General features: G+C 46.9%; 2 protein-coding genes across 4 annotated transcripts in view; one reads left to right on the top strand and one right to left on the bottom strand.

Annotated features, from left to right (window-relative positions):
• Positions 1 to 18,013, bottom strand: part of LAMTOR2 (late endosomal/lysosomal adaptor, MAPK and MTOR activator 2) — a 334,290-nt gene that overhangs the window by 35,038 nt on the left and 281,239 nt on the right. The gene's annotated exons all lie outside the window — the stretch shown is intronic.
• Positions 6,012 to 18,012, top strand: SSR2 (signal sequence receptor subunit 2). 2 transcript variants are annotated; one of them, XM_050755453.1, is made up of 6 exons: positions 6,012 to 6,085; positions 6,820 to 6,974; positions 8,608 to 8,706; positions 11,996 to 12,104; positions 15,459 to 15,536; positions 17,412 to 18,012. In XM_050755453.1, the coding sequence occupies exons 1-6, from the start codon at positions 6,077 to 6,079 to the stop codon at positions 17,520 to 17,522; spliced, it is 561 nt and encodes a 186-aa protein (XP_050611410.1). In that variant the 5' UTR covers positions 6,012 to 6,076; the 3' UTR covers positions 17,523 to 18,012. The 2 variants fall into 2 exon arrangements, with proteins under 2 accessions (XP_050611410.1, XP_050611415.1); XM_050755458.1 differs by lacking the exon at positions 6,012 to 6,085 and adding an exon at positions 6,138 to 6,160.

Genomic DNA, 18,013 nt, shown 5'->3' with positions numbered 1-18,013 from the left:
TTTAACCAACTGATCTCAGATGGATACAGTTTGTCCAAATTGGTGAGGCAGGAAGATCAAGCCTAGGAGGTCAAGACTGAAGTGAGCCATGATTATGCTGCTGCACTCCAGCCTGGGTGACAGAGTGAGAATCTGTCTAAACAAAAAAGGTTAAAATGGTCAATTTTGTGTTATGCATATATATATTTTTTTTTCTTTTTTTTTTTGAGACGGAGTCGCGCTCTGTCGCCCAGGATGGAGTGCAGTGGCTGGATCTCAGCTCACTGCAAGCTCCGCCTCCCGGGTTTACGCCATTCTCCTGCCTCAGCCTCCTGAGTAGCTGGGACTACAGGCGCTCGCCACCTCGCCCGGCTAGTTTTTTGTATTTTTAGTAGAGACGGGGTTTCACCATGTTAGCCAGGATGGTCTCAATCTCCTGACCTCGTGATCCGCCCGTCTCGGCCTCCCAAAGTGCTGGGATTACAGGCTTGAGCCACCGCGCCCGGCCCTGTGTTATGTATATTTAATCACAATAAGAAATTGGCCAGGGCCGGGCACAGTGGCTCACGCCTGTAATTCTAGCACTTTGGGAGGCCGAGGCAGGTGGATCACTTGTGGTCAGGAGTTAGAGACCAGCCTGGCCAACATGGTGAAATCCCATCTCTATAAAATACAAAAATTAGCCAGGCATGGTGGCATGTGCCTGTTGCCTGTGATCCCAGCTACTGGGGAGGCTGAGGCAGGAGAATCTCTTGAACCCAGGAGGGAAAGTTTGCAGTGAGCAGAGATCGCGCATTGCACTCCAGCTTGAATGAGACTCGGTCTCAAGAAAAAAAAAAAAAAAATTGGCCAGGCACAGTGGTTCATGCCTGTAATCCCAGCACTTTGGGAGGCTGAGGCAGGAGGACTGCTTGAGCCCAGGAGTTCAAGATCAGTCTGGGCAACAGACGAGATCTCGTCTCTACAAACAATTTAAAAATTAGCTGGGCGTGGTGGCGAGTGCCTGTGGTCCCAGCTACTCAGGAGGCTGGAACAGGAGGGTAGCTTTAGCCCAGGAGTTCGGGGCTGGAGTGAGCTGTGATCATGCCACTGCTTTCCAGCCTTGGCCACAGAGGGAGACCTTATCTTAAAAACAAAACAAAACAAAACAAAAAACAAAAACAAAACAAAAAATAAAACACAATAAAAAAACAATGTAGGCTGGGCGCGGTGGCTCACACCTGTAATCCCAGCACTTTGGGAGGCCAAGGAGGGAGTATTGCTTGAGTCCAGGAGTTCAAGACCAGCCTGGTCAACATAACAAGACACCATCTCTATAAAAAACAAAAAAATTAGGCACGATGGGGCATGCCTTTACTCCCAGCTATTAGGGAGACAGGATTGCTTGAGCCCAGGATGTTGAGGCTGATTGAGTCACTGCACTCCGGCCTGGGTGACACAGGGATACCCTGTCTTAAAAAAAAAAAAAAAAAAAAAAAAGAGAGAAAGAAAAGAAACAAGGCTTGAAACCTGTTATACCATCCTAGGGGCACAACTGACACCATAGGTGGCCTCACACTGGCTCTGTACACCTCCAATCCTGACACACAATTCCTGCTCATCTAACAAAGTCCTACTCAGTCTCTTGGTTTGGAGTCCCCTTGAAGATGGCAGGAAGCATTTGTATTCTTTTGGAGCTCTTTCAATAGAAACGCTTCCTTTAGCAATTGACTCAAAATCTCTCTACTCTAGTCAGAATGAATTCCAGTAGGGAGACTGAATAGAGATGATGTGTCCTCATCAGCCCATCCCTTGTCTGAGACTTTCTGATCCACAGTGAGATATGTGAGAGTTCCAGGGGTGAAATGATCTGTTATCACAGCATTTTCCCAGGTTCTCTCTAGTTCTAGAGAAAAAAAGGAAAAAAATCAATCTATACTAAATCCAAGATTTTCTTGACAGACTTACTTTGACATAAGTCACTTTGGCGGATATTTCCCATCGACTATATCGGGGATGTGCCACCCCACCCAGCTAATTTTGTATTTTTAGTAGAGACAGGGTTTCTCCACGTTGGTCAGGCTGGTCTTGAACTCCTGACCTCAGGTGATCCGCCCGCCTCGGCCTCCCAAAGTGCTGGGATTACAGGCATGAGCCACCGGCCCATGTGTTTTGTTTTGAGACAGGTTGTTGCTCTGTCACCAGGCTGGAGAGTAGTGGTGCAATCATAGCTCCCTGCAGCCTCGAACTCCTGGGCTCAAGCAAGTCTTTCACCTCAGCCTCCTGAGTAAGCTGGGGTTACAGGCACATGGCACCATACCTGGCTACTGAAAAATTTTTTTTTGTAGAGACAGGTCTCACTTTGTTGCCAAGGTTGGTCTCGAACTCCTGGCTTTAAGCAATCCTTCCTTCCAAGGTGCTGGGATTGCAGGTGTGAACCACCTTGCCTGTTTTTTTTTTGTTTGTTTGTTTTTTCTTGAGGAGTGCTTGAACCTCATTTGTCTTTTCGTTATGGTTAGGACTATAGGTCATCCTTCTTGAAGGCAGGCTCCATATCCTATTTTGTATCTCTCTTTTTATTGAGATGGAGTCTCGCTCTGTCACCCAGGCTGGAGTCAAGTGCCACGATCTCGGCTCACTGCAACCTCCACCTCCCGGGTTCAAGCGATTCTCCTGCCTCAGCCTCCCAAGTAGCTGGGATTACAAGGGTGTCCCACCATGCCCGGCTAATTTTTGTATTTTCAGTAGAGACAGGGTTTCACCATGTTGGTCAGACTGGTCTTGAACTCCTGACCTCGTGATCTGCCCACCTCGGCCTTCCAAAGTGCTGGGATTACAGGTAGTGAGCCACTGTGCCTGGCCCTATTTTGTATCTCTTATAGTGACTATCACAGTGCTTGACACATAATAGGTGCTCAAAAAATGAATGCTAAATGTACTAATGAAAGAACAAGTGACTCGGATGGGATAGAGGCAGGAAAAGGGTCAGTGTATAAGTGGGCAACCCAAGGATGAAGACATTTCTCTTCTGGACTCAGAAGTGACTCCATAGTAAGGCATTTGGACAGTGTGTGCTAAAGATATATTCCTTTTGGGTGCAGCAGAGTCTGAGAAACAAGAACACCTACACTTTCCATCTTTCCGGTCCTGGAGAAATGGCTATAGAAAGTAATATTTGAGCAAACAAGGTGGCCCATGCCTGTAATCCCAACACTTTCAGAGGCAGAGACAGGTGGATCACTTGAGCCCAGGAGTTAGAGACCAGCCTGGGCAACATGGCAAAACTCCATCCCTAAAGTAAAATAAAAAAATAAAAAATTACCCAGGCATGGTAGGGCACACTTGTGGTCCCAGCTACTTGGGAGGCTGAAGTGAGAGGATCAGCTGGCCCAGGAGGTTAAGGCTGCATGCAGTGAGCCATGTTTGTGCCACTGCACTCAGCCTGGGCAAAGGGTGAGACTCTGTCTAAAAAGAAAAAAAAAAAAAAAAAAAAAAAAAAAAGAAAAAGGAAGGAGGAAGGAGTAAAAATTTCTCCAATTGGCTGGGCATGGTGGCTCACACCTGTAACCCCAGCATTTTGGGAGGCCGAGGCAGATGGATCACGGGGTCAGGAGATCAAGAGCATCCTGCCAACACGGCGAAACCCTGTCTCTACTGAAAATACAAATAAATTGGCCAGGCGTGGTGACTCATGCCTGTAATCCCAGCACTTTGGGAGGCCGAGGCGGGCGGATCACAAGATCAAGAGATTGAGACCATCCTGGCCAACACAGTGAAACCCCACCTCTACTAAAAATATAAAAATTATCCGGACATGGTGGCACATGCATGTAATCTCAGCTACTCGGGAGGCTGAGGCAGGAGAATTGCTTGAACCGGGAGGTAGAGCTTGCAGTGAGTCGGGATTGCACCACTGCATTCCAGCCTGGTGACAGAGCGAGACTCCGTCTCAAAAAAAAAAAAAAAAAGAAAATACAAATTATCTGGACGTGGTGGCACATGCCTGTAGTCCCAGCTACTTGGGAGGCTGAGGCAGGAGAATTGCTTGAACCTGGGAGGTGGAGGTTGCAGTGAGCTGAGATAGCACCACAGAACTCCAGCCTGGGCGACACAGCAAGACTCTGTCTCAAAAAAAAAAAAAAATGATCCAATCAGCAGATGTTTCTTGAGCACTTTCTTTGCCCTTGAAAAAGTGTACACTACAGAAATAGGACCTAATCATTAAGGTAGTTTTCTTTTCTTTTTTCTTTTTTTTTTTTTTGAGACAGAGTCTTGCTCTGGCATCAGACTGGAGTGCAGTGGCGTGATCTCAGCTCACTGCAACCCCCGCCTCCTGGGTTCAAGCTGTTCTCCAGCCTCAGCCTCCCGAGTATCTGGGATTACAGGCATGCGCCACCACACCCAGCTAATTTTTGCATTTGTAATAGAGACAGGGTTTTACCATGTTGGCCAGGATGGTCTCGATCTCCTGACCTCGTGATCCACCTGCCTCGGCCTCCCAAAGTGCTGGGATTACAGGCATGAGCCACTGTGCCCAGCCTAAGGTATATTTTTCAAGCCAGAAACAATTAGAGGAAAACAAATAAATTGTTGTGCTGTGAAAGAACACTCAAAGCCAAGGAGGGCTTCCCAGAGAGGACGAGACCAGAACAGGGTCCTGAAGGACTGGCTGGATTTGGATAGGAAGAGGGGCAGGAGGACATTTCAAGGAAGTCACACACCAAGGCCTGAAGTCGAAGCAGACTGGAGGTTGTATGTAGAGAAGTCATTATTAATTCCTGGACTACTTCCTGCATGCTCAGGCAGGACACTAAGCAACCGGAAATGGACAACATTTTCTCAAGAAACTGCAATCTTGGAGGTGGAGAATGGAGGGACAGATACTAAGGCAGATACAGGCGATGTGTATTATTCTACAAGATCAGCAATACTGATAATTACCATTTACTGAGCACATACATGTGCCAGGTACTGTACTGAGAGTTTTACATACATCATCTTATTTGATACTCTAACCTTTTGTGAGTGCTATAATTATCTTGTTTTACAGATGTGCGAACCAAGGTGTTATATAAGTAATGCTTGTTCAAGGTTACCTAACCACTAAGTGACAGAACTGGGATTGAATTCATGACTGCCTAACTTCACAGTTCATCCTCTGAACCTAAGATCTACTGTTCAAAATGCTGTTTTGGGAAGTTCGGCAGCTGATTAATAAGTGCAGGGAGGCCGGGCGTGGTGGCTCAAGTCTGCAATCCCAGTACTCTGGGAGGCCGACGCGGGCAGATCACTTGAGGCCAGGAGTTTGAGACCAGTCTGGCCAACATGGTGAAACACCATCTCTACTAAAAGTACAAAAAATTAGCCGGGCATGCTTCTGTAATCCCAGCTACTGGGGAGGCTGAGGCAGGAGAATCGCTTGAACCCGGGAGGCGGAGGTTGCAGTGAGCTGAGATCGAGCCACTGCATTCCAGCCTGAGGTACAGAGGAAGACCCTGTCTCAAAAATAAAATAAAATAAATAAAAATAAAAAGTGCAGGGAAAGACCTAAGATAGAAAGACTACTAGAGTAAAACCCACATCGACTACCCAGCAAGAACTAAAGCAGTTATAGTAGGAATGGAGAAGAAAAGATCTACCTTTTTGGCACTTCAAAGGGCTTCTAAATAAAGCTCAGGGCTCGGTGACCTGCTGGATGTAGGGAATGTCTACGTGTCTTGACTGAGAATAGAAAAAATACTGATTGGAATAGCTTTTCTCTAATTCTCTGTTCAACAGTATTAGTTGACATTTTAGATAGATGATCCAAATTTCTAGGTTTGCTAGTTTCCCAAAGCACCCAATCAGGTGCGGGTCACATACAGTAGTGAAAAATCAACCTGAAAAGCCCCCCAAAGAGGGCAGAATAAGAAGCGTGGAGAGCGCACAAACCTCTCAGGAGCGCTCACAGGTTCTCAGGCAGGCGGGCACTACAAAGAGAAAGGTGGGGCTTCTCCAAGAACTACAACTCCCACAAGGCATTGGGAGGAACAGCATTGTTTCCGGCCAGTGCTTATTTCCGGTCTTTCCGACGCTGACGCTCTCTTCCTGTCTTTGCGGCTCCGGAAAGGCATTTGGGATGCCCAAGGTGAGTCTGGAGACTTAGGGCGTCTGAGCGGGACAGGCGAGAGCCTCGTGTCCGCTCATCACCCCGTGGCTGGAGGTTAGCTCGGGGAAGGCGGGAAGGGCAGAGGACGCGCTGGCTGGAGGACGTGTAACCTTGACAAGAGGCGGGGGGCGGGGGTGGGCAGAGGTGACTGACCCCCGTCCCCTGCCCGAAGGACCCAAAAGGTGTTGTGACAGGCGAGGACGAATGGGATCTCAGGGGCTGGACTGGAGAGTGGGGTACAGGGATGTGAGGAGGACCCCAAGAGTCCGCGGTGAGATCCCAGTGGAGCTGTGGCCAAGGAGGAGAGGAGCCGCGGGAAGGCTGCAGCTGTGGGCACTCCTGTGTGAGGGAAAGCTACAAACAGGCTCCTGCAGGTCCAAGATCGGCCGAAATCAGGCACCCCAAAGAAAGCCCTGCTCTGGCCACATGGTGTCCCTTCAGAAGACACCACCGGCCGGTGAGCATCCCGGGGCTTCTGACAGGAAGAGGGCAGTAGATATACTGGTACTTGTACCAGGTTTTCGAGGGCTGCAGGGTGAAGATGGTAGGAGAGTCTGGAGAACGGGTCTGCGCTGGTGGCTTATGGACTACTCTGTGGAAAGGGCTGCTGCTTGGGTAGCATCGAAGGAGCTTTCTACGGGAGCCCTGTCAAGAGGATTTTGGTGAATTTTACATACTTGGTTTGATAACTCACTTTGCTTTTTTCTCTAAAGATGAGGCTGCTGGCGTTTGTGGTGTTGGCTCTATTTGCTGTCACTCAAGCAGAGGAAGGAGCCAGGCTTTTGGCTTCCAAATCACTGCTGAACAGATATGCCGTGGAGGGACGAGACCTGACCTTGCAGTACAATATCTACAATGTCGGCTCAAGGTAAGGAGGCCCTGGAGTTACAGATTAAGCCTATTTCTGGATTCTTAGTTTTCAGATGGGAGTAGGGAGCATATTGGTGGGTAGTGGTTTCTCTTTGGGACACTTCCAGCATCGGATATATTGAGTGAATGAATATACTTTGGGACCTACTTTTGGAAAGGAGGACATTCTTACCTAAGCTACAAGAAACCATCTTTCACATTTTGGGTTGGAAGAATTTTACAGTAGGGAAGTGGCAAGAATTGTGGAAAAACAAGGAGGGAACATTAAGACACAAAAAATACACAATCCCTTGTTACCTCAGGGGTTTAAAGTGTCATTTTCCAGCCGGACATGGTAGCTCACACATGTAATCTCAGCACTTTGGGAGGCTGAGGCAGGCGGATCACCGGAGGTCAGGAGTTCGAGACCAGCCTGGCCAACATGGCAGAACCCTGTCACTACTAAAAATGCAAAAATTAGCCGAGTGTGGTGGCAGGCACCTGTAGTCCCAGCTACTCGGGAGGCTGAGGCAAAAGAATCGCTTGAACCCAGGAGGCGGAGGTTGCAGTGAGCTGAGATCACGCCACTGCACTCCAGCGTGGGCCACAAGACAGAGACTCCATCTCAAAAAAAATAAAAAGTGTCATTTTCCTTCTTTCATTAGCCGAGAGCATTTTTATTGCCTTTCTTTCATTTTATTCCCTTTAACTTTATCCTCTGTATTCACTGTGTTCCTCTTCTCCCTCCCTCCACAGACATAGGCATGTACATGAAGAAAAATTGAGGCAAGGATGAACTTGGACCTATTGCCTCCTGGATACTTGATTATTTTGGTGCTTGTGAGCAATAGTATCCAGTCTTTGACCTGGATTCTTCAATGCAACAGAACCAAGTTACTATATTACTCATATCTCTCTTTTGCAATTCTCATTTTTTTGGAGAAACAGGCAGGTTTGATTATTTATTGCTTTAATTTAATTTAATTTTATTATTATTATTTATTTAGATGGAATCTCACTCTGTCACCCAAGCGGGAATGCAGTGGTGTAGTCTTGGCTCACTGCAGCCTCTGCTTCCCAACTTCAAGCGATTCTCCTGCCTCAGCCTCCCGAGTAGCTGGGATTACAGGCGCATACCACCACGCCTGGTTAATTTTTGTATTTTTAATAGAGACGGGGTTTCACCATGTTGGCCAGGCTGGTCTTAAACTCCTAACCTCAAGAGATCAGCCAGCCTTGACCTCCCAAAGTGCTAGGATTATACGCGTGAACCACTGCGCCTGGACAATTGCTTTGATTTTTTTTGTTGTTTGAGATGGAGTCTCACTCTGTCCCAAGCTGGAGTACAGTGGCACAATCTCAGCTCCCTACAACCTCCGCCTCCTAGCGTTCAAGCAGTTCTCCTGCCTCAGCCTCTCAAGTACCTGGGATTACAGGCACACACCACCACGCCCGGCTAATTTTTGTATTTTTAGTAGACACAGGGTTTCACCATGTTGGCCAGGCTGGTCTCGAATTCCTGACCTCAGGTGATCTGCCCGCCTCGGCCTCCCAAAAGTGTTGGGATTACAGGCGTGAGCCACCACACCCAGCCTGCTTTAATTTTATATCCATTACTTACTAACCCTTATTTTGTTTCGTCCATTTTCTAGTGCTGCATTAGACGTGGAACTATCTGATGATTCCTTCCCTCCAGAAGACTTTGGCATTGTGTCTGGAATGCTCAATGTCAAATGGGACCGGATTGCGCCGTATCCTCTTGCTACTTGGTGATGAAGGGAGGGGGGCAGGGATAGCCTTGCCTGCAAAGCAGTGGGGGTACTTCAAATAGGCTGGATATGTGTGGCTGTCCTCCTGTCATCTCTCTGGATAAGATGGAGCAAGAGAGGTTGGTGTAAATTGTGTAAGCATGATTTAGAGTAGACATGAAGAAGGAGCATCCTGAAGTTCCGATTATAAGACCCTGAAACAAGCAGGGTACGGTGGCTCACGCCTGTAATCCCAGCACTTTGGGAGGCTGAGGCAGGCGGATCACGAGGTCAGGAGATCAAGACAATCCTGGCTAACACAGTGAAATCTCATCTCTACTAAAAATACAAAAAATTAGCCAGGTGTGGTGGCGGGCACCTGCAGTCCCAGCTACTCGGGAGGCTGAGGCAGGAGAATGGCATGAACCCAGGAGGTGGAGCTTGCAGTGAGCCGAGATCACGCCACTGCACTCCAGCCTGGGCGACAGAGCAAGACTCTGTCTCAAAAAAAAAGAGAGATTGAGACCAGCCTGGCCAACATGGTGAAACCCTGTCTCTTCTAAAAATACAAAAATTAGCTGGGTGTGGTGGCATACACCTGTAGTCTAGCTACTTGAGAGGCTGAGGCAGGAGAATTGCTTGAACCTGGGAGGCGGAGGTTGCAGTGAGCCGAGATCCTGCCACTGCACTCTAGCCTGGGCGACAGAGTGAGACTCTGTCTCAAAAAAACAACAACAACAAAAAAAACCCCCTGAAACATACTATACTGGAAGGATATAGGCACTTAATAAAGATGTTTGTGGCTGGACAAGGATATTTAAGGTGCTTTTAAGAGAAATTCAGGCCAGGCACGGTGGCTCACGCCTGTAATCCCAGCACTTTGGAAGGCCGAGGTGGGTGGATCACGAGGTCAGGAGTTCGAGACTAGCCTGGCCAAAATGGTGAAACCCCCGGCTCTACTAAAAATACAAAATTAGCCAGGCACAGTGGTGGGCACCTGTAATCCCAGCTACTCGGGAGGCTGAGGTAGGAGAATCGCTTGAACCTGGGAAGTGGAGGTTGCAGTGAGCTGAGATTGCGCCACTGCACTCTAGCCTGGGCAACAGCAAGACTCTGTCTCAAAAATTAAAAAAAAAAAAAGAAATTTACTGGGATGCTAGCATGAAGGACCTGGGTGACCCTTTAAAGTCTCTTATTCAATGAGTCTCTTATTCTAATCTACCAATTATCTCGAGTATTGAATTAGATGGTATTTTTCTTCTTGTGAATTAAAGTATATTTAAGCCAGGTGTGGTGGCACATGCCTATAGTCCCAGCTACTTGGGAGGCGGAGGTCGAGAGGATTGCTGGGGCTTGGGAGTTCAAGCCTGCAGTGAGCTATGATAGTGCTGCTGTACTCCAGCCTTGGTGACAAAGCGAGACCTGGTCTCTTAAACAAATAATAATTGTATTTTATTAGTCTGTTCTCCAGTTGCTATGAAGAACAAGCTGAGACTGGGTAATTTTAAAGAAAAGAGGTTTAATTGGCTCACGGTTCTGCAGGCTGTACAGCAAGCATGGCTGGGGAGGCCTCAGGAAACTTACAAGGATAGAAGGCAAAGGGGAAACAGGCACCTAAGTGTCTGGAGCAGGAGGAAGAGAGTAAGTGGGGAGGTGCTACACACTTTTAAATAACCAGATCTTGTGAGAACTCACATCATGAGAATGGCAAGGGAGAAATCTGCCCCCATGATCCAATCACCTCCCACCAGGCCCCCCCTCCAACATTGGGGATTACAATTCCACATGAGAGTTGGGCAGGGACACAGATCCATATCATATCAATAATAAATATATATACATTTAGGTTTCTTGGTGAGGGTAAATGTGGTCTTTGTATTTGTTTTTGTTTTGTGGGTTTTTTTTTTTTTGTATTTTCAAGAATTTCCTTCAATTATAGTTAACAAAAGATTTTCTATGAGCTTGGCTGGGTGCAGGTGGCTCACGCCTGTAAACCCAGCACTTTGGGAGGCTGAGGTGGGTGGATCATGAGGTCAGGAGATCAAGACCATCCTGACTAACACACAATGAAACCCCGTCTCTGCTAAAAATATAAAAAAATTAGCCAGGATTGGTGGCAGGTGCCCATAATCCCAGCTACTCAGGAGGCTGAGGCAGGAGAATGGTGTGAACCCAGGAGGCAGAGCTTGCAGTGAGCTGAGATCATGCCACTGCACTCCAGCCTGGTGACAGAGCAAGACTCTGTCTCAAAAAAAAAAAAAAAAAGATTTTCTATGAGCTTAAGTGGCTATAATTTCTTTTAACCACCCAAGAAGAAGCACTGATCAAATTAGTGTACTTTTTTTTTTTTTTTTTGAGATGGAATTTCGCTCTTGTCACCTAGGCTAGAATGCAGTGGCACATCTTGGCTCACTGCAACCTCTGGCTCCCTGGTTCAAGCGATTCTCTAGCCTCAGCCTCCAGAGTAGCTGGGATTACAGGCACTCGCCACCACGCCCAGCTATTTTTGTATTTTTAGTAGAGACGGGGTTTCGCCATGTTGGCCAAACTGGTCTCGAACTTCTGACCTCAGGTGATCCACCCACCTTGGCCTCCCATTGTGCTGGGATTATAGGTGTGAGCCACCATGCCTGGCCAAATGACTATAGTTTTTTATCCATGATATATATTGGTTTGGAAGTTTACTTCAAAAACCAGTGCACTGAGTATAACATAGGCCCCTTAAAATTTAGCTGGAAAAACAACCTGTAATACCATACACTTTAGATTTGAAAAAGAAGCCTAGGTCCCGTGTGGTGGCTCATGCCTGTAATCCCAGGACTTCGGGAGACCAAGGCGGGAGGATCACTTGAGCCCAAAAGTTTGAGACCACCGTGGGCAACAAAGTGAGACCCCATCTCTCTCTCTCTCTTTTTTTAATATTTAAAAAAAATAAGTAAATTTGGGGGGAGGGGGGAGGGATTGCATTGGGAGTTATATCTGATGTAAATGACGAGTTGATGGGTGCTGAGGAGTTGATGGGTGCAGCACACCAACATGGCACAAGTATACATTTGTAACAAACCTGCATGTTATGTACATGTACCCTAGAACTTAAAGTATAATAATTAAAAAAAAAATAAATTTTAAAAAGAAGCATATGTTTTTTCATTCCTGCAGAGTATTGCCTGTATGAGATCAGCACGTATTGACAACTGTTTTGTAAATGTTGCATTTAGTCCACAGGTCCACAGGCCGAAAGGCTGCTACAACCTTAGCTTCATCTCTTTCCCTTCCTTAACTCTTGAGCCAGTGCTAGCAATGTCTCCCACACTGTGGTCCTGCGCCCTCTCAAGGCTGGTTATTTCAACTTCACCTCGGCGACAATTACTTACCTGGCCCAGGAGGATGGGCCCGTTGTGGTGAGTTGCCCAAACCCTTAGCTGGATGGAGTTTGGATCTGCCTTCCCTTAAAATCTCTTGTGGGGGGGGTGAGAGGGAGATGAAGAGAGGTCAATTAATAGGTAGCAAAATACAGTTGGGGCTGGGCGCAGTGGCTCACGCCTGTAATCTAGCATTTTTGGAGGCCGAGGTGGGCAGATCACCTAAGGTTAGGAGTTCAAGACCAGCCTGGCCAACATGGAAAAACCCCATCTCTACTACAAATACAAAAATTAGCTGGGCGTGGTGGCAGGCTCCTGTAATCCCAGCTACTTGGGAGGCTGAGGCAAGAGAGTCACTTGAACCCGGGAGGCAGAGGTTGCTGTGAGCCGAGATCACACCACTGCACTTCAACCTGGGCGACAGAGTGAGACTCCATTTAAAAAAAAAAAAAAATAGAAGGAATAAGACCTAGTGTTCGATAGTTCAGTAGGGTGACTATAGTTAACAGTAATCTAATGTATATTTCAAAATAGCCAGATGAGAAGCATTTGAACATTTCCATCATAAAGAAAAGATAAATAGGGCCAGACATAGTGGCTAATGCCTGTAATCCCAGTACTTTGGGAGGCTGAGGTGGGTGGATTGTTTGAGTCCAGGAGTTGGAGACCAGCCTGGGCAGCATGGTAAGACCCCCATTTCAAATAATTAGCCAGGCATGGTGCATGCCCCTGTGATCCCAGGTACTCAGGAGGCTGAGGTGGGAGGATTGCTTGAGCCCGGGAGGTTGAGGCTGCAGTGAGCCATTTTATTGCCACTGCATTCCAGCCTGGGTGACACAGCGAGACCCTGTCTCAGAGAAAAAAAAAAAAAGATAAATGTTTAAGGTGATGGATATCCATCTAAAAAGTATAGATTGTAAAAACAAAAACCTCTTACAGAAAATTTCTACAGTAGCTACTAAATTCTGAGGGAGATAACATTAACCAGACACTTGGTATTGTCCTAAGGAAGTATGTTTCAAATTAAAGTTCTGGACAAGAGTGATTGAAATGGATGGAAGAGGTGTACCATGGCCTTCCCCTCCTTTTCTTTTTTTTTTTTTTTTTTTTTTTTTTTTTTTTTTTTTTTTTTGAGACGGAGTCTCACGCTGTTGCCCAGGCTGGAGTGCAGTGGCGCGATCTTGGCTCACTGCAAGCTCCGCCTCCTGGGTTCACGCCATTCTCCTGCCTCAGCCTCCTGAGTAGCTAGGACTACAGGCGCCCGCCACCGCGCCCAGCTAATTTTTTGTATTTTTAGTAGAGACGGGGTTTCACTGTGGTCTCGATCTCCTGACCTTGTGATCCGCCCGCCTCGGCCTCCCAAAGTGCTGGGATTACAGGCTTGAGCCACCGCGCCCGGCCTTTGCTCCTTTTCATTCCTTCTGCCTTCCTTTTCATCTGGAGTGTGTCATTTGCTGCCTACTGATGTCCTTGCCTTTCTGATCTGTCTTCTCTGCCACTGTCAGATTCTTCCCAGGCTCCACTGTTACTCTCTCCTTCCCTTGCTTAGATTGCTCCTGCTTGCGGCATCAGGGCTGAGCTTTTCTGCCTCTCACTGCCCCCCCTCCAATAGTCTAGCTCTTTTCTGCCTCCAGCCTTCTCTCCCAGTCTGCCCATACAGACCCTACATCCTTATTAGGCCAAGCTACTTCCCACACCTTCTCCCCCAACTCAGTCCTTATTCTTTCCTCTGTGCCTTTGTTCTGTTTGAAGTATCCTTTTCCCTCCACTCCATTGTATCTGAAGCTTTCTCAAGACCCAGCTTTGAGCTATGTCTCCTTGTTTTCTGTCCTCAGTTCATATTGCTCTTTGCTATTCATTCTTTTCTTTTCCTTTTTCTTTTTTTTTGAGACAGAGCCTCACTCTGTCGCCCAGGCTGGAGTGCAGTAGTGTAAGATGGCTCACTGCAACCTCCGCTTCCCGGGTTCAAGCGATTCTCCTGCCTCAGCCTCCCGAGTAACTGGGACAACAGGTGTGCGCCACCGCGCCCAGCTGCTTTTTTATATTTTTAGTAGAAACGGGGTTTCACCATATTTGCCAGGCTGGTCTCAAACTCCTGACCTGTGATCGCCCGCCTTGGCCTCCCAGAGTACTGGAATTACAGGCATGAGCCACAGCGCCTGGCCACTATTCATTCTTTCATAAACATGTTGACTGCATCTAAACTTCTGTAGCACTTAAAGTCTATGCCACGTGAACATTTAATCAGTGTCTTCAGTAGTTTCTTATTTATAGATGCTCCCTCTCCCCACCCCCACCTCCCAATTTAATTATAAACTCCCTGAGGCCAGTGACTGTCTTAGATTTCTCTGTTTCCCATATACAATATAAACTCAGTAGTAAACAATCTTTTGATTGATGTAAAGGTCAACAGACATTTATGAAGTTCCTGAAATGTGCCAGACTCTGGGAATACGTAGAGGATTAAGATACTGTCCAAGTCCTCAAAAAGCTTAAGTAATAAATGTATAAAGCCAAATAAATGCATAAATTTATGAAGCTAAAATGTATGATCCTCCATACAAGTAGGGCTGTAGGCTAATTAGTACACAGTAGGGAAGGGACTTAACACGGTCAACTATGGAATGAAAAGAACTAACACTCAGTGCACCTTCTGCATTTTCGTTTTTCATAAACTACATGGAACCATATTCTTCTAAACCCAGCTGTGTTTTCACATCCGGTATCATTTCTGCTTTCAGAACCAACTTCAGGACTCTTTGGTTCTATCTAGTAGTTGATGGGTTAATAGACATAAAATCAGAGGCTCAGCTGCCACTTTGGAATAAAAGTATGCTCCAAACTCTTGGCCTCCTCTCCAAGACAAAGGAATGTGGGCCAGACTCAACCCCTCCTCTAATAATGTACATTTGGGTAGGGCTTTATACTTCATTATATACTTTTGCTATTTCATTTGAGCCTCACATTAACCCTGTGAAGTTGCGGATTTTTGCTGGAGGAATAAGTAAATGATTACCAAGGGTAAGTCATTCCATTGCACACCCTGCACTGTAGAGGGGCCAGTGGTGGTGAGCAACTTCACTCTTTCCAGAGTCTGAGGCTCAGACAGAAGAATTTGGCTTTAATTTCAATTGCATGCATGGCCTACCCTGTTTAATGTACGTTCATCATGGGATATTTCTCAAGTCTTCTGGCTCCTAGGTACTCCTCTTTACAACACACTAAAAGAGAATCATCCAACTCTGTCTAGCCAAAAGCTTTCCCTCATCTTCTTGAAGTGCTCCTGAGCCTTTGGGAACTAAGACTGTAATGCACAGAGTTGGGTTGGTTGGGACCGCCCTTTCTCAGATTAGATGAGGTGGAGACTTGCCTTAATGTCGTTCTTCTTTTCAGATTGGCTCTACCAGTGCACCTGGACAGGGAGGAATCCTGGCTCAGCGGGAGTTTGACAGGCGATTCTCCCCTCATTTTGTAAGCTTTCTAGTGTTCTCTCTCATCAGTCCCTTGGTATGAGAATCCCCTTTTGGTTCTGGACCCTCTTGGCTTCCATAGATTGGTTTTGTTGGTTGGTTCTTGCCCTGTCTGTTTTTTGGTGTCTGATATGGATACTTATCAAATAGATTGATTTAGCCATATCCAGAGATTTTTGGCAATGAGATCACAATTGCCAAAACCATAAAACTGACTTGAGTAGAGTCCTATCTTTAAGTAGACACCCATCTTAGACTCTGGGTCTATTTTGAGGTTTTAAAAAAAATCTGGTTAGATTCAGAGGGTCATAGATCATTGGGTAGGTTAAGTGGGAACTTTATTGTGGTCTAGTCTACGAAAGAATTTTTTGAAGATTAGCCTGAAGTACTGAATGATGGAATTCATTCAGTGAATAAGTATGATGTTCCAAATTATGTGCTCATTCTGTTCTCTGCTTTGGGGAAACAATGATGAATAAAACACAGTTCCTTCCATTAAAAATCTTACAGGCTGGCTAGGCACCATGGCTCATGCCTGTAATCCCAGTGCTTTGGGAGGCAGAGGCAAGAGGACCACTTGAGGCCAAGAGTTTGAGGCTGCGGTGAGCCGTGATCACACCACTGCACTCTAGCCTGGGTGACAGCAAAACCCTGTCTCTAAAAATAACAAGATCTTACGGGCTCACAGAGGGCTCGAAATAGGTAAATAGGGAGGCTGAGGCAGGGGAATTGCTTGAGCCTGGGAAGCGGAGGTTGCAGTGAGCCAAGATCGAGCCACTGCACTCCAGCCTGGACGACAAGAGCAAAACACTGTCTTAAAAAAAAAAAAAGAAGTAAAAGTAAATGGGGAAAATGCTATGATAGAGGTTATATGCCAGGTGCTAGAGGAGCATGCAGCAGGAACATCTAACGAGAGGGGACTTTCTGGAGGAGGTAAGGAAGGGCAGGCACTTGAGGAGAGAGACCAGCTGAGATTGAGAAAAGTGTGGTGTGATTCAGGAATGGCAAGTAGTTTATCAAGGCTGACGGGCAGAATATGAGGTGGAGGAATGGAGAAGAGGGGGCCTGAAGTGTAAACAAGGGTTAGATCATAGGAGGCTTGACTGTCAGGGGCAAGACCAGGGTATCTCCATTCTCAAAGATTGTCTGGAACAGAAGCTTCTCTTCCAGTCTGGATTGGGTCAGGTGAGTCCTTTGGTTTCACAGCTTGAAAGATTGGTCTTTAGAGAGCCATTCTATATCAGGATTGGTCAGAGAGGAACCTTCCTGGCCAAAGTTCTGCTTAAAATTTGTGCTGAGTTAGGCCTGGTGGTGTGCACCTGTAATCTGCTTCTTGGGTGGCTGGAGGATCGCTTGAGCCCAGGAGTTTGAGGCTGCAGTGAGCTGTGATTGCGCCACTACTCTCTAATCTGAGCAACAGAGTGAGACCCTATCTCTAAAAAAAAAAAATTAAAATTAAAAGCTAAGAAAATTTAGGCTGGGTGTTGTGGCTCATACCTGTAATTCCAGCACTTTGGGAGGTCAAGGCTGGAGGATCACTTGAGCCCAGGAATTCAAGACCAGCTTGAGCAACATAGTGATATTTTGCCTCTACAAAAAATAAAAAAAAAAATTAGCCAGGTGTGGTGGTACGCCCCTGTGATCCTAGCTACTCAGGAGGCTGAAGTGGGAGGATCACCTGAGCCCAGGAGGTCGAGGCTGTAGTGAGCCGTGATCGTGCCGCTCCACTCCAGCCTGGGCAACAGAGCAAGACCTTGTATCAAAAATAAATAAACGTGGACTAGACTGCTTCCTTTCTCATTGGACTCATATTTTCCCTGGCTTCTCCTGTGCCCTAATCCAGACTTCTAAGCAAGGTCTTTGTTTTCCTTCACAGCTGGACTGGGCAGCCTTTGGGGTCATGACCCTTCCCTCCATCGGCATCCCCCTGCTATTGTGGTACTCCAGCAAGAGGAAATATGACACTCCCAAAACGAAGAAGAACTGAGTGGGGCTTCCACAGCCCTCCTCTCCCAAGAAATCCAGGCTCCTCTCCCAAGAAATCCAGGTGCTTTCCAGACTCCAGAGGGTATCTTAATGCAATCTCTTCTCTCTTAGCCCTTGGCCACTTTCTCCTGGATCCTGCCCTGCTCTCAGCCATAGTGAAGGACCAGGCCTAGGAGTCTGTGAGAGCCTCCTTGGTTCCATGTGAAGCCATAAACGGGAATGCCTTTGGCAATAGCCTTGAGCCTAGAGGGCCCTCTGATGCCCCACTGAGGTGCTGTTGGTTTATTGCTGGCAATGTGAATTCTCTCAGGGGTCTAGGAGGGGCATTTCTGAGACTGCCTGACACCACCCCCATCCCCTGCCCCCCGCTCTCAGAAAAGGGTAGAAGATGAAATGAAAGCTATGGGACTCTTGGAGGATACCCAGTGTCTATTCTGGGTTAGAGAAGTGCTTACTAAGGGGTTTTCTAATAAAAACAAATGCCACATTGAC

This window comes from Macaca thibetana, chromosome 1, assembly GCF_024542745.1.
Source record: "Macaca thibetana thibetana isolate TM-01 chromosome 1, ASM2454274v1, whole genome shotgun sequence".
Lineage (NCBI taxonomy): Eukaryota > Metazoa > Chordata > Mammalia > Primates > Cercopithecidae > Macaca > Macaca thibetana.
The sequence above is the reverse complement of the archived record's forward strand: the minus strand, read 5'-3'. Positions and strand labels throughout refer to the sequence as shown.

What these genes read in the sequence shown, in the direction of transcription:
- SSR2 (XM_050755453.1), top strand. An exon ending in AAATGGGACCGGATTGCGCC is followed by an intron (nt 8,707 to 11,995) that starts GTATCCTCTTGC and finishes CTCTTGAGCCAG; the next exon opens with TGCTAGCAATGTCTCCCACA. An exon ending in AGGAGGATGGGCCCGTTGTG is followed by an intron (nt 12,105 to 15,458) that starts GTGAGTTGCCCA and finishes TCTTCTTTTCAG; the next exon opens with ATTGGCTCTACCAGTGCACC.